Source organism: Dunckerocampus dactyliophorus, chromosome 16 (genome assembly GCF_027744805.1).
Source record: "Dunckerocampus dactyliophorus isolate RoL2022-P2 chromosome 16, RoL_Ddac_1.1, whole genome shotgun sequence".
NCBI lineage: Eukaryota > Metazoa > Chordata > Actinopteri > Syngnathiformes > Syngnathidae > Dunckerocampus > Dunckerocampus dactyliophorus.
The window spans coordinates 19,978,799-19,995,786 of record NC_072834.1 but is presented as its reverse complement, the minus strand read 5'-3'; the positions used below and the strand labels follow the sequence as shown (position 1 = coordinate 19,995,786).

At 38.2% G+C, this 16,988-nt stretch overlaps 1 protein-coding gene across 1 annotated transcript; it reads left to right on the top strand.

The window, feature by feature from the left end:
• The first annotated feature begins 2,306 nt into the window (after nt 1-2,306).
• Nucleotides 2,307-16,892, top strand: LOC129168660 (phosphatidylinositol transfer protein alpha isoform-like). The gene is made up of 4 exons (XM_054754159.1): nt 2,307-2,686; nt 9,160-9,190; nt 13,697-13,842; nt 16,632-16,892. Exons 1-4 carry the CDS (start codon nt 2,670-2,672, stop codon nt 16,825-16,827), a joined length of 390 nt encoding a protein of 129 aa, XP_054610134.1. The 5' UTR covers nt 2,307-2,669; the 3' UTR covers nt 16,828-16,892.
• Nucleotides 16,893-16,988: the final 96 nt, after the last annotated feature.

Sequence of the window (16,988 nt, the reverse complement as noted above, 5' to 3'; positions counted from 1 at the left end):
GCGGGTGGAGGCGGGGCCGCTTGTATACACACAGAGTGCAGAAGAGTGTACCATAGTAGAAATTATATTAGTAAATTGCAATATAATGTCATGTATATTTTTAGAATGTTTTTCATTGTACTGTTCTTAAAAGTAAAGTTAAAATCTTGTTGTCTCGTTCTCGTAAACCCCATCTCGTGTATCATCTCGTCTTGTGACACATATATATATATACAGTGGTACCTCTACTTACGAATGTCTCTACACACGAATTTTTCAGCTTACGAAGTACCAGAACGGGAAAATATTGTCTCTAGTTACAAAGGCGTTTCAGGATACAAAGTCAAAAATACAGTACAGTACGCGCTGCTATTCGCCGCTCCCAGAGTTTCCCGAACGTAAACAAACTTGTAGCTGCTCTGCCATTGGCTATCGCCTAAAATCTACCTGGCAACCCGGTGCGTATGCGTGTATCCCAGCATGCTCTTCGTGTCCCCGTCCCGCTCTGTAAACAGTCTATGGTACCACTACGAACAGCTATCATTCACAATGGACCCCAAGAAAGACATGCAGAAAAGTGGACAAGGAGAAAAGAAGAGGAAAAGACTTTTTCTGGCCATAGAAACAAAGCAAGAGATAATAGAAAGGTATGAAAAGGGGATTGTCGGACGGATTGTCAAAAGCCGGCAAAAGCAGACATCATTGGATCAGTTTTTCAAGAAACGCGAGGCAAAAACACTGCTGGACCAGTAAACAAAGAGGCCAAAAAGTGACAGTTAAAAGGTAAATGAATATTTTTATTATTTCCTTTATTCTTTGTTTTTTTACATTATGAGCCTCTCGTTTTATGTTTATTTTGCGGTAATCTAATTTTAACATGTATTTGTTTCATGTTCTGATGCTCTTTTATGATTTATTTAAAAAAAAAATCATACTTTTGCGGGGCTTGGAACGGATTAGCGCATTTACATTCAAAAGGCGTCTCTACTTACGAAGGTTTCAGGTTACGAAGCTCCTCCCAGAACGAATTAAATTCGTAAGTAGAGGTACCACTGTATATATATATATATATATTTTTTTTTTTCATCGTCTTAATCGTATCTTAAGCCATGTATCTAGATGTGTATGGAATCGTCTACCACAAAGAGATTTACATCCCTAGTTGTTTTTTCTAACATGTTCTAAGTTCTAATATGAGAAACACACAAAACAAAACAAAGATGCAATTTTTGGTAAATGAGTTTGGTGTAAAAGTTATAATATCATGGGAATAAAGTCAAAATATTATCTGAATAAAGTCATAACATTACAAAAAGGAAATTTACAAAGGTTATTTAAGAAGAGAGTGAAATGTTTGGAAAATAAAAAAAAAAACAGCAAAAATGGGGAAAAAAGAGCAAGGTTGATCCTAATAATAGGCTTTTTCACCTATATCACAAAGCTGAGATGCAGTGAGGACTCATAATATTATTATTCAACTCTTCACATTGAAATATTAAAGAAAAAATATATTTTCTTTTTTTTAGTCATAATATTATGAGAAACAAACAAAACAACACAAAGTTTTTGTAATGTAATGTATGTACTTTATTTATCCCACAGCGGGGAAATTTACTTGTTACAGCAGCAAGCAAGCAAGACAAGTAAAGAGAACAGTGTAAAGAAAGCATAGTGTCTACAACATGGTTCAGGTGGTGCAGGTGTCATGGGGGTATGCTGGAGCCTATCACAGTTGACTTCGGGCGAGACGAGAGGCGGGACACACCCTTCCAGATCTTCTGACTGTGTGGCCAACATGCTCACCGTGTGGTGTTGTCATTTTTTAAAATTAGGTTGGGGGAAAAAGCCCAAATATTATGGGAATAAAGTCATAATATTATGAGAAGAAAATATAGTGATGATTTAATTTTTAAAAAGTTGAAAATTCAAAGCAACAACAGGAAGAATGGAGGAAAAAAGAGCAAAAGAGTCAAGTTGATATTAATAATACCACCTATATTATAATACCACCTATATCACAAAGCTGAGGTGCAGTTTTGTTAAAATATATATAACTTCTGAGGATATGTACATGTGTTGCTTTACAAAACATCAACGTGGCAAACTTGCATCCTTTCATTTGTCACTATGTGGCCTTATTGCCTCCGTGAAGGGTGGTGTACCTAATCTTGTGTTCGCTTAGTGAGTCGAGTTCTCATGGAGACTCGTCGCGTCACCGTGACGTCACACAGTGCTGCAGCCGGATAGGCTGGGCTTCGTGGTGACACGGCATGCAGGTTGTGTGTGCGCGCGTGTGTCTGTGACGTCAACGCGACAGCGATGACGCAAAAGGCAGCGAGAAGCAGCATTTGACGTTTCATGTTCATATACAGTATGTATTTTTTTTTATCACTGTCATTGTTATGATGATGGCTGTTTACTGAGCATTATTCATGACAATTCATTTCTATTGGAACCTGTCCCCGTGATCCTCTTCCTCCTCCTCCTCTTCCTCTCGGCTGGGTCCTGTGCAGCCAGTCGGCGGCTTGTGGTTCTAGAATGACATAGAGGGTGGGTGGGGGCGATGTGAGCTGCAGGGACAGAAGAAAAAGAAAAAGAAGAAGAAGGAGGGCGAGCAGGCATCGACGACGCGCTTCCGGACCTGCATTTTTTTTTACCCCCGCCACTTGGACGTCCACAGCGCGCCAACGATGCTCATCAAGGAATTGTAAGTATGTTGGTGGTGGTGGTGGGATTGATTGATTTCTGTCGTATCCCCGCATGCACACGCGCCGTCATCCCGCATGTAGCGCGGGAGATGAGGGCTGTTGCATCATCATCCTCATCCTCCTCACTCGCAGCAGCCGGCGGTGCCCTTCATCGCTTTAGCATCCCGCACGGACACAATGTATGCTAGCATGTAGTCATACACGTATGGATGCTTGACGGCCGTGCGTGTGCGCGCGTACACACCGCTCGTCCCCATGGTCTTCTTGATGCTCTTGATGGTGCTGGTGAAGGTGAAAGCGCTGACACAAGGCGACTCTGGAGGAATGCGCCCCTCATTAAAAAGAAAAGCAGAACGCCCACCCCTGTGTGGATATGTGCTGCTAAGATGCTGAAAAGAAGGTTTAGCACCTGAGCTTTCGCAGGAGAGCGATGAGAGCGAGGCCTGCTTAGCACCAGGCAGCTGGTGCTCCCAGCAAGGGCAAGGCCGTCACATCATGCGGCACGTCAGCGCGCTTTAATGCTCTTAATGTCTGGAAGCTCGACAAATATCTCCATCCACGGCCTTAGTTGTGGAGTTCATCAATAAATTACCACCACACACACACACACACACCACACAGACACACACAGGATCAGGAGGGATGGCACAGAGTGATTAGGGAGAGTCTGGCCTGCTAATGAATGAAAATGCTGGCACCAGATGGAGGTGAAGAAGAGCGATCATATCTTTGCTCACTTCTGAGTGTTTAGCAGAGGTCAGCGTTTTGCAAGTCTCAAGTCTTTCACCTCAAGTCTCGAGTCAAGACCAATTCAAGTCTCAAGTCGAGACTAGACTATAGGCATGAGTATGACATTCTGACCGTATGATAACCTTGGGCGAAAATATCACAGCTTTACGGTATTATAATAACAGCTCTCAGATGTCTTATTTTGAAAAACAATAATAATCGGAGGTTTTTTAAATAAAATCGTAAATTAGCGAGAAAAAAGTTGTAATATTACCTTCGCCCAAGTCAAAGGTCACATAGGTCCCACCTTTTCATAGCTGTCTCAGCCAATGCCTGTTACGACGGAGTGTTAAAATAATCCGAGATTAAAATCGTGTACTGTATTTACGACAATAAAGTCATAAATTTACGAGAAAAACTTGCGTTGCCTGAGACAGATATGAAAAGGGGGCGAAGGAAGGCGGAAGCGAGAAGGGCTAGCCATGCTAATTTGTTTGTGCTCACCTGCTCTGTTTTGCTGCCACGTTATAAATAAAAGCTTGCCTGAAGCAGGAGGAAAGTTCCCTTCCTTCCTGAAGAGTAAAATGCAAAAATGCAATCAACTGGCGCAGTAAGGTCACAACATTAATCATTTCATTTGAATGTTTTTGAAAACATGCCTTTTTCATAGCGTGATGTGCTGTGCCTTGAAACCGTGCCTCGGCGAGACAGGAGGCCCAAGTCACAGGCTTGAAATTTCCTCACAATTCCTAAGCACTGATTAGTGCAGGGGTGTCCAAAGCCCAGTGTTTTTGTTGGCCCACAGCACATTCTAGAAATATAATGTGACAAGAGAAAAAACAAAACATCAACAATGGAAAAATCAACAGGGGTTTTACAAGAATAAAGTCAAAATATAAAGCTGTAATCAAACAAGAAAAGTTGTAATTTGATGAGAAGTACTCTTATTAAAATAAGGTCATTTTAGTAGCATAAAGTTGAAATATTAAAGAAAAAAGTTGTGTTAATAAAGAAAACAAAATAAAGTTCTATTTGTGGGAAAATTAGGTTGGAAAAAAGTTATAATATCACGGGAATGAAGTCATAATGTCACGAGAAGAACATTGATTAAAATTATTCAATTAGTCAGTTGACATATTTTGAAAATAAATGTAGATTTTTTTTATAATAAGCTTTTTTTTCCATACATGAATTTGTGGAATTGAATATGGTTATGAAAGTATTATAGCTCTTCAAAGCATGAAAAATAATACAACCAAAGTATTGCTGAATTTACCTTTTTATTACACAGCATGACCAGCAATATTTTTTGGCTTTTGTGACAAACCTCTGTGAGTCAGGTCCCTCATCCAATAAAATCCAATAAAAGATCAATTTGGAAAAAATGTGCGTGCAAAATACTTTTAGAGTAGGACTAATCATTTGACATGGTTAATTTGTCAATTTGTGGTGTGATTTAGAATGTATGACATTTAACAAACCCTCTTCAATGTAATAGTAATTTATTGTATAAACAAGAGCTGCACTTCCCATGCGAGCTCCCCGTACCATGACGCAGCATCCGGTTACAGTGAGGGGGAACTACCGCTGTCGCTACGTGAAACCAACGTGAAACCAAACAGGACAGTAACAGACCCTAAAGGACCATCAAATCTGCAGAAAAAATAATTGGACCCAACCTTCCCTCCATATGTGACCTGTATCGGTCCAGGGCCAGGAAGCGGGCAGTGAACATCAGTGCAGACACCTCACACCCCAGACACAAACGCCCCCCCGAGGTAGGCGCTACAGAGCACTGTACGCCAAAACAACCAGGCACAGAGACAGAAATTTGGACCAGTGGTGTCCAAAAGTTTTTCCAGCGAGGGCCACAGAGTGAAAAATGGAAGGATGCAACTTTGCCACTTTTATATTTCGTAAAGCAACACATGTAGATATGCTAAAATGTTATATATTTTTAAAAAAAGTGTATCTCAGCTGTGTCATACAAGAGAAAAATCATATTATTAAATATCAACTTAACTCTTTGCACTTTTTTTTCCCCCATTTTGTTGTTTTTTTCTTCCTAAGTACGGTAATCTTTGTACATTTTCTTTTACAAGTTACAACTTGATTTTGGTATGTTTATCGTAATATTGCAACTTTAAAAAAGCATATATATATTTTTCATATTTCAACTCAACGCTGCTAAAATGTATTTATTTTTTCCATAACATTACAAATTTATTCTCGTAAAATTGATAATTTTTTCTCATTAGAATACAACTTTTTTCCTTGTATTTTCACTTTGTTCCTCAAAAATTACACCAGTTTTTTTTCCATTTCTGCTATTGTTTGTGTTCATTTTCCAAGTACTGCATTTTCTTCTCGTAATTATGACGTTATTACCATAATATTTTGATATTATAACTTTTTCCCCAAACAAATTTTTCCAAAATTGCAACTTTCTTGTTTTGTTGTTTTATTGACTTTTTTTTTTTTTTTTTTAAAAACAAAACAAAACAAGGAAAATAAACAAAAAGTGCCAACGTAGGAGCAAATCAGTTGTTCCATTTCCTGCTCAGTTCCAGTGTTCGTTGTATGTTTTATCGCTGATTGGACGTAAATGTTGTCCATTTGTCCTCAAACTGGGTCTCCTGTAGCCGTAGGCCTTCCCATCACGTAGATTTCCTCTAATATCGCAGTGCAATGTTCCTGTGTGGGGGCGTCCTCCTTTCCCCATTTCCTCGTTTATAGCCTTTTTGCCCGCGACCAAAAGAATGTTTACCAAATATCTGCCCTTCCTCCGCACATTCTCTTCATCTCCCAAATATATAATCGTGCAAGACAACGGGATCGGATGTGCAGGCACTTCCATTAGTACACCAGTCAACATTTTCCAAAATTGCATCATCTTATCACACTTCCTAAAAGATGTGTGAATGAACAGTGGATACTCTTCCACTTCCCCCCCAACACGGCATTATTTTATGTAGTTGCTTACCGTTGACCATTTTTATGAGTGTTATTCACATCTCTGATGCTCCTCCGAGCAGCAGCTGGCCTCCCGTCCGTCCATTGTCTGTTTGGGATTGGGCCACAGATTACGCGAGCGTGTGGCGAGCGGGACGCGGGATTATGTGAAACTGGGCATAGAGCACCGCGTTACGAAAACAAAGCTGCATATTTCTCAGAGTGTTGTGTGGCGCTCATCGGTTCGGGACCTTTTCAACGGTTACGGTGTGGATGGTCCTTTCTTTGGACTACAGATTTGTGTTGTTTTGGACAACCACGGCCACCGTGTGTCCAGCAGTGAGCTATTTGGGCCGCTTAGAATTTGAAAAATGTACTTTTTCATAATTGGGCCGCTTAAAATTCGAAAAAATTAAAATTTTCATAATGTGTCCCTACTGCGTGATCACAATCGATCATCTCACTTGTTTGCTCTTCATGTGAGAGAAGAGGCGCTCGTTTTTAAGTTCTGGGTTCCGAGTAGGCTTTGCTACACATCTTAAAACAAAACCTTGTGTAACACCGTGTATGTAATGGTGACGCACACCATTTTGTATTTAAAAAAGCAGGCTTCACTACACATTTTTAAGTAAAGCCCCGCCAACTATCAACCAGTCAGCTACAGACGTAGGAAATGTGATTTTAATCATTTTATTTTTCTTCAGCAAAGATGCTAGCCTAGCATGATGTTGCTGTTAAAATGTGAGTGTCACGTTAGCGCTTTAGCATCACATACTGTAGCTACGCTAGTGTCGCTAGCATTTGACTTCATTCGTGATGGGGATTTGAAGTTTGGATAGATTTTCGAGGTGTAGATTTCCCGAAATGTTGTCAGAATTCCAGATTGTACGACCTCAGCGGTATTGGATGTTAGCGGTCCCAACTGTGTTTATTTACTGGCTAGCAACATTTTGTAACATTTCTCTCGCCGAACTGAGGACTTCTTACTTATGTGGAAGTTTTGCGTGACGTAGTCTGTGAGCGTGATTTGAATGCTGACATTTTGTGCAATTTTAGAGGCTTATTTAAGAATGATGTATAAAATGATGTGAAGCAGGCTTCGCTACACGTCTTCAAATCAAGGCCGGCGCTCTGCCAACTATCCGTCAGTCAGCTACAGACATGGGAGCTGTAAGTTTTGCAGCAAAGACGCTAACCCAGCATGATGTTAAAATGTAATGTTAGCACTTTAGCATCACATAGCTATGCTACAGTCGTGTCCTCCTGTCATGTGATATATGGCATCTATTACATTGGCAACGTGCAGAGTCAAACGTGTTCACAAAAGTGGATCAAATGCACAATAGCGCTTCTTGGAGACAAACTAAACAGCTGATTAGCATTAAAGCTACACACACACACACACACACACACACAATAAGACTTACTGAAAGCACTTTAACTCTGTCAAAATAATATGTGAGCTTGACAGTAATGATAATTGTACCTCTACCATAGTAACCCCAAATCACCTATTTGGACCAGCCAGGACACATCTCTTGTCTTGTGTTAGCATTAGCGCCATTGCATTGTTGACTTCTTCAGCCAGGGGTGTCTAAAGTGTAGCCCGGGTGCCATTTGTGGCCCACGACTGTTTTTTTTTTATTGGCCCGCAGCACATTCTAAAAATATAATTTAACGAAAACTAAAAAAAAAAAAAAAAAAAACGTAAAAAAAATCAGTCGTAATTTTACAAGAATAGCGTTGTAATATTATGAGATAAAATAACATCATTTTATGAGCATAAAATGGAAATATTAAAGACAACCGTAATATTATGAGAAACAACAACGCGTAAAGTTGTAATTTTTGTAATATTTGTTTAGTTAATTTATAGTTAATTAATTAATTTTAATGTTATAAAATTACATGAATAAAGTAAAAATATCATGGGAATAATGTCATAATTGTGCGAGAAGACAATTTACAGGCAGAAAAAGGAAAAACAACAGCAGACATGAAAAAAAAACAGCTGTAATTTTACAAGAAGTCAAAATATTGAGAAAAAAAAATCAAACATTTTAACAAGAAAAAAAGTCACAATTTTAAGAAAATAAACTTCTACTATTTTGAGGAAAAATAATGTCATTTTAGTATCACAGAGTTGAAATATACAATATTGAAATATCCCAATATACGTATTGTTTTGTTTTGTCACGATATCATGAGACACAAACAAAACAAAATAAAATTGTCCTTTTAAAAAAATTGTCTGGGGGGGGAAAAAGTTATAATATTACAGGAGTAAAATGAAAATAGTAAGGGAATAAAGTCCTAATATTACGATAAGAAAATGTACAACAAAAGGCACTACTTTCCGTTGCGGATGGATAATATGAAGCGCTACCTGATATCAACCTGAGTATTTTTCTCATCAAGGTGAAATAAGATGTTAATTAAGAGTTCAAAGTGACATTTGCTTGTGGACTTTTTTGTCCTTTTCCTCTCCCAATCTGAGCGCTCTGGTCGTCGGTCGCTCGTTTGTGTGATTTAGTGTGCATATGTGTTCCTTAGCATTTATGCTGGCTAGCTACCTCGGTGAGTAACACTTCATGCTACGGTGTGACAGGCCCGGTTTCAAATCCCGGTACTTTATAAACGTGAGTAGCAATTTTAAGGCAGCACGTGAACTTAGATTTGCTAGTTGAATGGACGAAAAATGTTTTACAGTGTACTTGTAGAATAAACTGCATTGTTGATTTTAACGATATTAACGTCTTTGCCTTTCTTTTCTGCCCTTTTTGTCTTCCAGTCGTGTGATTCTTCCTATCTCAGTGGAGGAGGTAAGTTTGATTTTGTCTCTGAGAAGATAAAGCAACATTTGGAGATGCTTGCTTTCCATGGATGTCTCCATTAGCATTAGCATTAGCGTTTTTTGTTTTTTTTTTACACGTAAACCACGAGTGAAGATATTTGAAAGACAAAGCTGTGTTACATTTTTGGCATTGAAGCAACACTTAAAGAGCATTTCCCCCGTCAAACAAGGACGGTATATCTCTCGATGACGAGGCGCAGAGCCTCTGCAGACGATGAGACGTTTGACGTCCCAGCCTGGAGGCGTCTGAGCCACATCTCTTCCTCTGACCTTGAATCTTCTTCCCATCCAGTCATGGAGCGCTCCAAACGCATCACTTTCACAACGGAGGCCACGACTTTGGACGTCTCTCGCCACAATTTGGTTGGTGCCGCCGGCACCGAGAAGCTGTGGTTCATTGCGTAGAAAGATGAATTCCAACGTGTACTGTGACACCGTGAAGCGGCGCATCCCTCCTTCCTGTGGGAAAATGGACTGCATTGACATTTTGTATGACAGTCATCTTGTCAAGAGACAACATTTAGAAGTAAACTTGGATATTGCCAGTTTCACAGTACATGTTAGGATCCATCTTTCCACGCAATGAACCACAGCAGCACTCGTGCACAATACCCCCATGCTAGATTGTAGGCAAGACACAGTTATCTTGCTACTCACTTGTGTTGCCAGATACAGTACAGTGGTGTGAAAAAGTGTTCCCCTTCCCCTTCCTGATTTTGTATTTTTTTTTGTGTGTGTGTTTGTCACACTTCAATGTTTCAGATCGTCAAACTAATTGAAATATTAGTGAATGACAACACAACTGAACACAAAATGCAGTTTTTAAATGAAACTTTTATTATTAAGGGACAAAAAAATCCAAACATACGTGGCCCTGTGTGAAAAAGCGATCGTGGTCTGACGAGACAAAAGTAGACGTTTTTGGAAGGTGTGTGTCCCGTCACATCTGGCGTAAAAGTAACGCCACATATCAGAAAAAGAACATGATACCAACAGTAAAATATGGTGGTGGTAGTGTGATGGTCTGGGGCTGTTTTGCTGCTTCAGGACCTGGAAGACTTGTAGTGATAAACGGAACCTTGAATTCTGCAGTCTACCAAAAAATCCTGAAGGAGAATGTCCGTCCATCTGTTGGTGACCTCAAGCTGAAACCAACTTGGGTTCTGCAGCAGGACAATGATCCAAAACACACCAGCAAGTCCACCTCTGAATGGCTGAAGAAAAACAAAATGAAGACTTTGGAGTGGCCTAGTCCAAGTCCTGACCTGAATCCTATTGAGATGCTGTGGCATGACCTTAAAAAGGCGCTTCATGCTGGAAAACCCTCCAATGTGGCTGAATGACAACAATTCTGCAAAGATGAGTGGGCCAAAATTCCTCCACAGCGCTGTAAGAGACTCATTGCAAGTTATCACAAACGCTTGATTGCAGTTGTTGCTGCTAAGGGGGGCCCAACCAGTTATTAGGTTTAGGGGGCAATAATTTTTCACACAGGGACGTGTAGCTTTGGATTTTTTTCTCCCTTAATGAAAAGTGTCATTTAAAAACTGCATTTTGTGTTCAGTTGTGTTGTCATTGAGTAATATTTACATTTGTTTCATGACAAACATGCAAAAAAAAGAAATCAGGAAGGGAAAGAACACTTTTTCACACCACTGTATTTAAACAATAACGTCTGTGTGTTGACTCATTTTTAGTAGAAAGTAAAGTGTACTGCTACACGAGCTGTACACTGACTACTCTAAAGTACATCCAACCTTACTTTCTATAGTATTGCCCCTCGACAAAATCTAATAAAAGTACAGTGTGTTTGAGCCTTCTTTGTTCGTCAATATAAAAAGAAAACACCTACCAGCAAGGCTCCAGGAGGTGTCAGTGAACGCACCTCCACTCTACTAATAGTATTGTCCCTGAAGGCCTTGCCGCCTTGTGAAAGAACAAAAGGTGTTGTCGTGACGTGGCGATGTCCATCCAGGGGTTGTGAAAGCGTGCACGCGGCTTTGTGCGGGAGGTTAGACGGTGGATTAGATGCGATTAAGAACAGCCCACGTTGTTCCACGTGCACTCAAGGATCACAAAGCTTGAGAAGGAATGCAGATCATCTAAGACAGGGGTATCCAAAGTGCGGCCCGGATCCTGTTTACAGCCCACGGCTGGTTTGTTTTATTGGCCTGTGGTACATTCTAAAAATAGAATTTAACAAGAAAAGTAAAAATGAACAACAACAGCAAAAAATCAGCAGTAATTTTACAAGAGTAAAGTCAAAATATTGCCAAGAAAGTTGTACTTTAACGAGAAAAAGTTGTAATTTTAAAAGAATAATGTCATAATATGATGAGGAAAATTATTCCATTTTAGGAGCATAAAGGTGAAATAGTAAAGAAAAAATACTTTATTTTTTGAAAGCCATAATATTATGAAAAACAAACAAAACACAATAAAATTGTATTTTTTGTCAAATTAGCTGGGGAAAAGTAATAGTTTAATGGGAATGGAGTCAAATTATTATGGCAATAAAGTCAATATTATGACAAGGAAATTACAAGAAAAATGTTTGACGTAGTGGAAAAATTAATAAAAACAGCACAGAAGTAAAAAAAAAAAAAAAAGGCTGTAATTTTAGAAGAATAAAGTCAAAATGTGAGAAGAAAGTCGTATTCGAACGATAAAAAATTTGCAATTTTATGAGAAGAAACTTGTCATATTATGAGAAAAACTCATTTTAGTAGCATAAGACTGAAGTATTAAAGAAAAAAAAGACATCATATTATGGGAAACAAACAAAACAAAATAAAGTTGTAATTTTCCTCAGATTAGGTTGGGGAAGAAGTTATGTTATTTTAATAAAGTCAAAATATTATGTTACAGTTTTTGAAACAGAAAATAACATTTTAATAATAATAAATAGTTTGGCCACACAGTCTTACAGTGCCATAGATCAATTGCAAAAGCTCTTATCTCTCCCAAAACACGTCACTCGTGTCAAAACTACTTTTCTTTGCCATATAAATAATAGTCCAAAATGCTCCCAAAATGCAGTCCCTTTGGCATTTCGTAAGCACTGCAAGTCAAAAAGTTTGGATGTTTTGTCACCATGGCAGACGACCATTGAAATATCCCTCATGTCCAACTCTCAGTCTTAGCCCAGCCCTTCATTGACAATGGCTATCCTAATCTTTTTTTGTCTCACTAATATAAGACAATTGTGTACAAAACTGAAAAAAACAAGTAACAATAGCATCTAAGGTTCGACATCACACGTTGCACTCATAGTGCCAAAGAAATTGTAACACTTTTCATTTCCAAACATAAAATAACGTCCATACACTGGTAGTAATAAGAAAATGTGTTTAGTACGACATAGCGAAATATAAACACATCAACAAAAAAACAGGAAAGCGATGTCGCCTGCAGTATAAAGCTGGAGTTTTAACAACTGACACTTCTTCCTTGGTGGCTGTCCTGGGCGTCCTCATACTCCTGTATCCTCACAGATGCAGGAGAATCCTCACAGATTCTCATCCACGTCACGGTGCAAGTACTAGTTTGACCCCACGGTCAAATAAACAATTTATCCAGTGTTTCAAGAGACTCATATATGGTATCCGTGCTATTGCAGACTAAGTTGGACATTTGAACACTAGACTATTGTGCATGTGATGGTTTATACAATGAAATGTTCTGGAGAGAGCAACCATTAGACCTAAGAATCAACACTTCAGTTCATATCAACAACATCTATTCAGTTGGAAATTGTGCTAAATGTAGCGTTACTGTAGCTACTTGTGCTTAATCGTTTGCAAAGGTGTACCTAGACTTTGAGACATGTGCTGAGACATTTGCAATTTGATGAAATGAATGAGAAATTCTATTCTGCTGTGAGCAATTGCCGGGTTGTCTGGAGGTTTGTCCGTGTTATTTTGAGAATGTCATTTGCTGTTTCAAGAAATGAGCCAAACCAACAGAGAAAAACTGTGATGACGTCAAAGTAGTTTGGGAATAAAGTCGTAATGTTGCGAGAAGAAAATCACAAGGAAGTTGAAATAGTTGGAAAATAAACAAAAACAAAAACAGAAGCAGAATTGACAAAAATAGCTGTAATTTTACAGAATATATACAAAGATGAGGAGAAAAAAGTTGTATTCTAACAAGAAAAAAAGTCCCAATTGCACGAGAATAAACTTGGAATATTATGAGAAAAAATAATGCAATTTTAGTAGTATACATAGAGTTGAAATATTAATTCATAATAGTATGAGAAACAAACAAAACACACTGAAATGGTCATTTTTGGAAAATTCGAAATATGTTGTTTTACAAAATGCCAAAGTGGCAAAGTTGCATCCTTTCTTTTTCGCTATGTGGCCCTCACTGGAAAAACCTTTGGACACCCCTGGTCTAAGAAGAGGGTTGCTTAAGAAACGCTCACATGAATAAAACATTGTCTTTATCATTTGTTGCTCTCTTCTGGCAGTACCAAGTGGGCCAGCTGTATTCCGTGGCCGAGGCCAGCAAGAACGAGACGGGCGGCGGCGAAGGCGTGGAGGTGCTAAAAAATGAGCCCTACGAGAAAGATGGCGAGAAGGGGCAGTACACGCACAAAATCTACCACTTGCAGAGGTAAGAACTCGCACTCTTTACTGAGCCATACGCACAAACGACAGTCAGGACCCTTCAGGGAAGTGACCCTCTCGTTCACCGGGGATGACTCCAACACAGAGGCTATTAATAAGCCCAGCCTCAGGCAACTCCAGAGTAGAAGAAGGAAAAAATAAGCGCTAATTATTTTAATATAAAGTCAAAATATTAAAAGGAAAAATCAAACGTTGCAATATTATGAGGGAAAATAAAGTCATTTTAGTATCATAAAATTGAAAAATGAAAGAAAAAATATTTTGGTTTTTTTTTTCAATCGTAATATTTTAAAAAGCAAAACAAAAAACATTACAAACATTACATTTTTGGAAAATTAGGTTGTGGAAAAAATTATAATGTTATAATGTGAATAATGTGTAGAAATGTATAATTATAACGAGAATAAAGTCAAAATATTGTGGGAATAAAGTCATAAATTACAAGAAGATAATTGAAATAGGTGGAAATGTAAAAAAGAAAAAAAAACAACAGCAGAAATTAGTAATTTTATGAGAATAAGGTTGAAATATTAAGAGAAAAAAGTCGTATACTAATGAGAAAAAAGTCACAAAGAAGAAGAAGTTGTAAAGAAATTATTCAGTCGTAATATGAGAAACAAACGAAGGAATAAAGTTGTTATTTTTGGAAAATTAGGTTGGGGGAAAAGTTGTATCATGAGAATAAAGTCAAAATATTATGGGAATAAAGTCATAAACTACAAGACGATAATTGAAATAGTTGGAAATGTAAAAAAAAAAAAAAAAAAAAACAGCGGAAATGAAAAAATTACTTTTTGGAGCAATTTTATGAGAATAAGGTTAAAATAAAAAAATACAAAAAAATAAATAAAAAAAAATAAAAAATAATGAGAAAAAAGGCGCAAAGAAGAAGAAGTCGTGAAGAAAAATACGTCGTTTTTTTTAAAGTCGTAATATGAGAAACAAACAAAAAAATAAAGTTGTCACTTTGGGATAATTAGGTTGGGGGGGGAAGTTGTATTACGAGACTCAAGTCAAAATATTATGGGAATAAAGTAGGGATGCTCCGATCGATCGGCTGATTTCCATGAAAAGCATGTGATCGGCACATGCCGTTAAATGCCTTCCAACGCCGATCACCTCTGGCTCGTACTGTTGCAGCATGCAGCCTGCAGCGAGCGTCCCCCGCCCACTTTCCTTCCCACAACGCAGGCGTGCCAAAGCCAAAACAAACATGCAAAAGTCACCGGGGTAGCACGTTAAAAAGATCACGACGTGATCGTCAGTCAAACGGCAGCTAATGTAGCCAACGCTACAGCACCCACCTGTATGTTCGTGACAGTCTGAAGTCTAAACCAAATAACCCGAAAAATAATTGAATTCATCGGACGAGATGTCCAGCCTCTCTCAGCGGTGGAAGACACCGGGTTTGCCGACTGCTCTCCCATTTGGAGCCCGACTGCCTGATACCTGGAAGTCCTGCTAGAACGCCATCAAACTATCTACTCTCACATCCCAAGTCACTATCCTACACTATGTTCTCTTGAAAAAGTAAGTCATGTTTTTGATAAAAGTGATTTTATGGTTCCCTTTTTCATATCATACAGCCAATAGTAGGGGTGCAACCAGGAATTCTGGGCCCCATGAAAAAAAAACCACTTCGGGCTGTACCCTTTTTGTTTTTTAATAATTACCTATTGTTTTGGGCCTCGTGGATGATAGGTATCGGAATCGGCAGCATAAAATAAAGTCATAATATTACAAAAAGAAAATTTACCAAGATTATGTAAGAAGAAAGTTGAAATATTTGGACAATTTCAAATAAACAACAGCAAAAATGGGGGGAAAAAAGAGCAAAAGGTGAAGTTGTTATTAATAATAGTCTTTTTCACCTGTATGACAAAGCTGAGATGCACTTTGTCTTGAAATATATATAACTACATGTGATTTAGTAGCATAAAGTTGAAATCTTAAAGAAAAAAAACATTTTAAGCCATAATATTATGAGAAACAAACAAAACAAAATAAAATTTGAATTTTTGTCAAATTAGCTGGGGAAAAATGAATAGTGTTACAAGAATGATATTATGGCAACAAAGTCAATGTTACAAGAAGGAAATTGCAAGAAAAAAGTTGAAGTAGTTGGAAAATAAATTAAAAAAATAGCAGAAAAGTAAAAAAAAAAAAAAAAAAAAACAAGATATAATTTTAAAAGAGTAAAGTCAAAATATGAGGAGAAAAAAGGCCCATTCGAACGATAAAAAGTTGCACTTTTATGAGAATAAACTCGTAATATTATGAGGGAAATAGTAGTTTTTAGTTTTAGTAGCAGTGTTGAAATATTAAAAAATAAAACATTATTTTTTTAATTCCTGACATCATGAGAAACAAAAGAAAGTGGTAATTTTTGTAAAATTAAGTTGAGGGAGAAGTTATGTTATTATTGGAATAAAGTCATAATATTGCAAGAACAAAATTACAAGGAGAAAGTTGAAATAGTTGGAAAAAACAAACAAAACAGCAGCAGCAATGCAAAAAAACCAGATATAATTTTACAGAATAAAATCAAAATATGAGGAGAAAAACGTCGTATTCTGATGAGAAAAAAGCCGCAATTTCACAATAATAAACTTGTAATTTTAGGAGATTAATGACCTTTCAGAATTATTATTTTAGTGGCGCTCGTTGGATTGTGGGGGTGTTCCTGCTGTTGTGGCCAGTGAGTGCGTGTGTGTGTCAGTAAATGTGCAAAATGAAATGAAAAACATTTTAAACGCTGTGGCTCTCGTCCTGCAGTAAAGTTCCGTCATTCGTCAGAATGTTAGCGCCCGCTTCGGCCCTCAACATCCACGAGAAAGCCTGGAATGCATACCCATACTGTCGCACAGGTAACACACACGCACACACATACACACACACACACACACACTCTCGCGCGCTACAAAGCAGCCAGCATCATGTTTCCCGGGTATATTTTTGTCAGCAAATGTAGCAAACACATGCATACACGGCAAAGAAGCCTAACACTAATGATGACGTCATTCTACAACTTCAAATGTGGAGGCCATGTTGGGTCTGTTTGCTCTCTGTGGCGCATTCATGGAAGACTGAATTATTTACTGCATGTCCAGCCACAGGGTGGGGGGTGTGGGT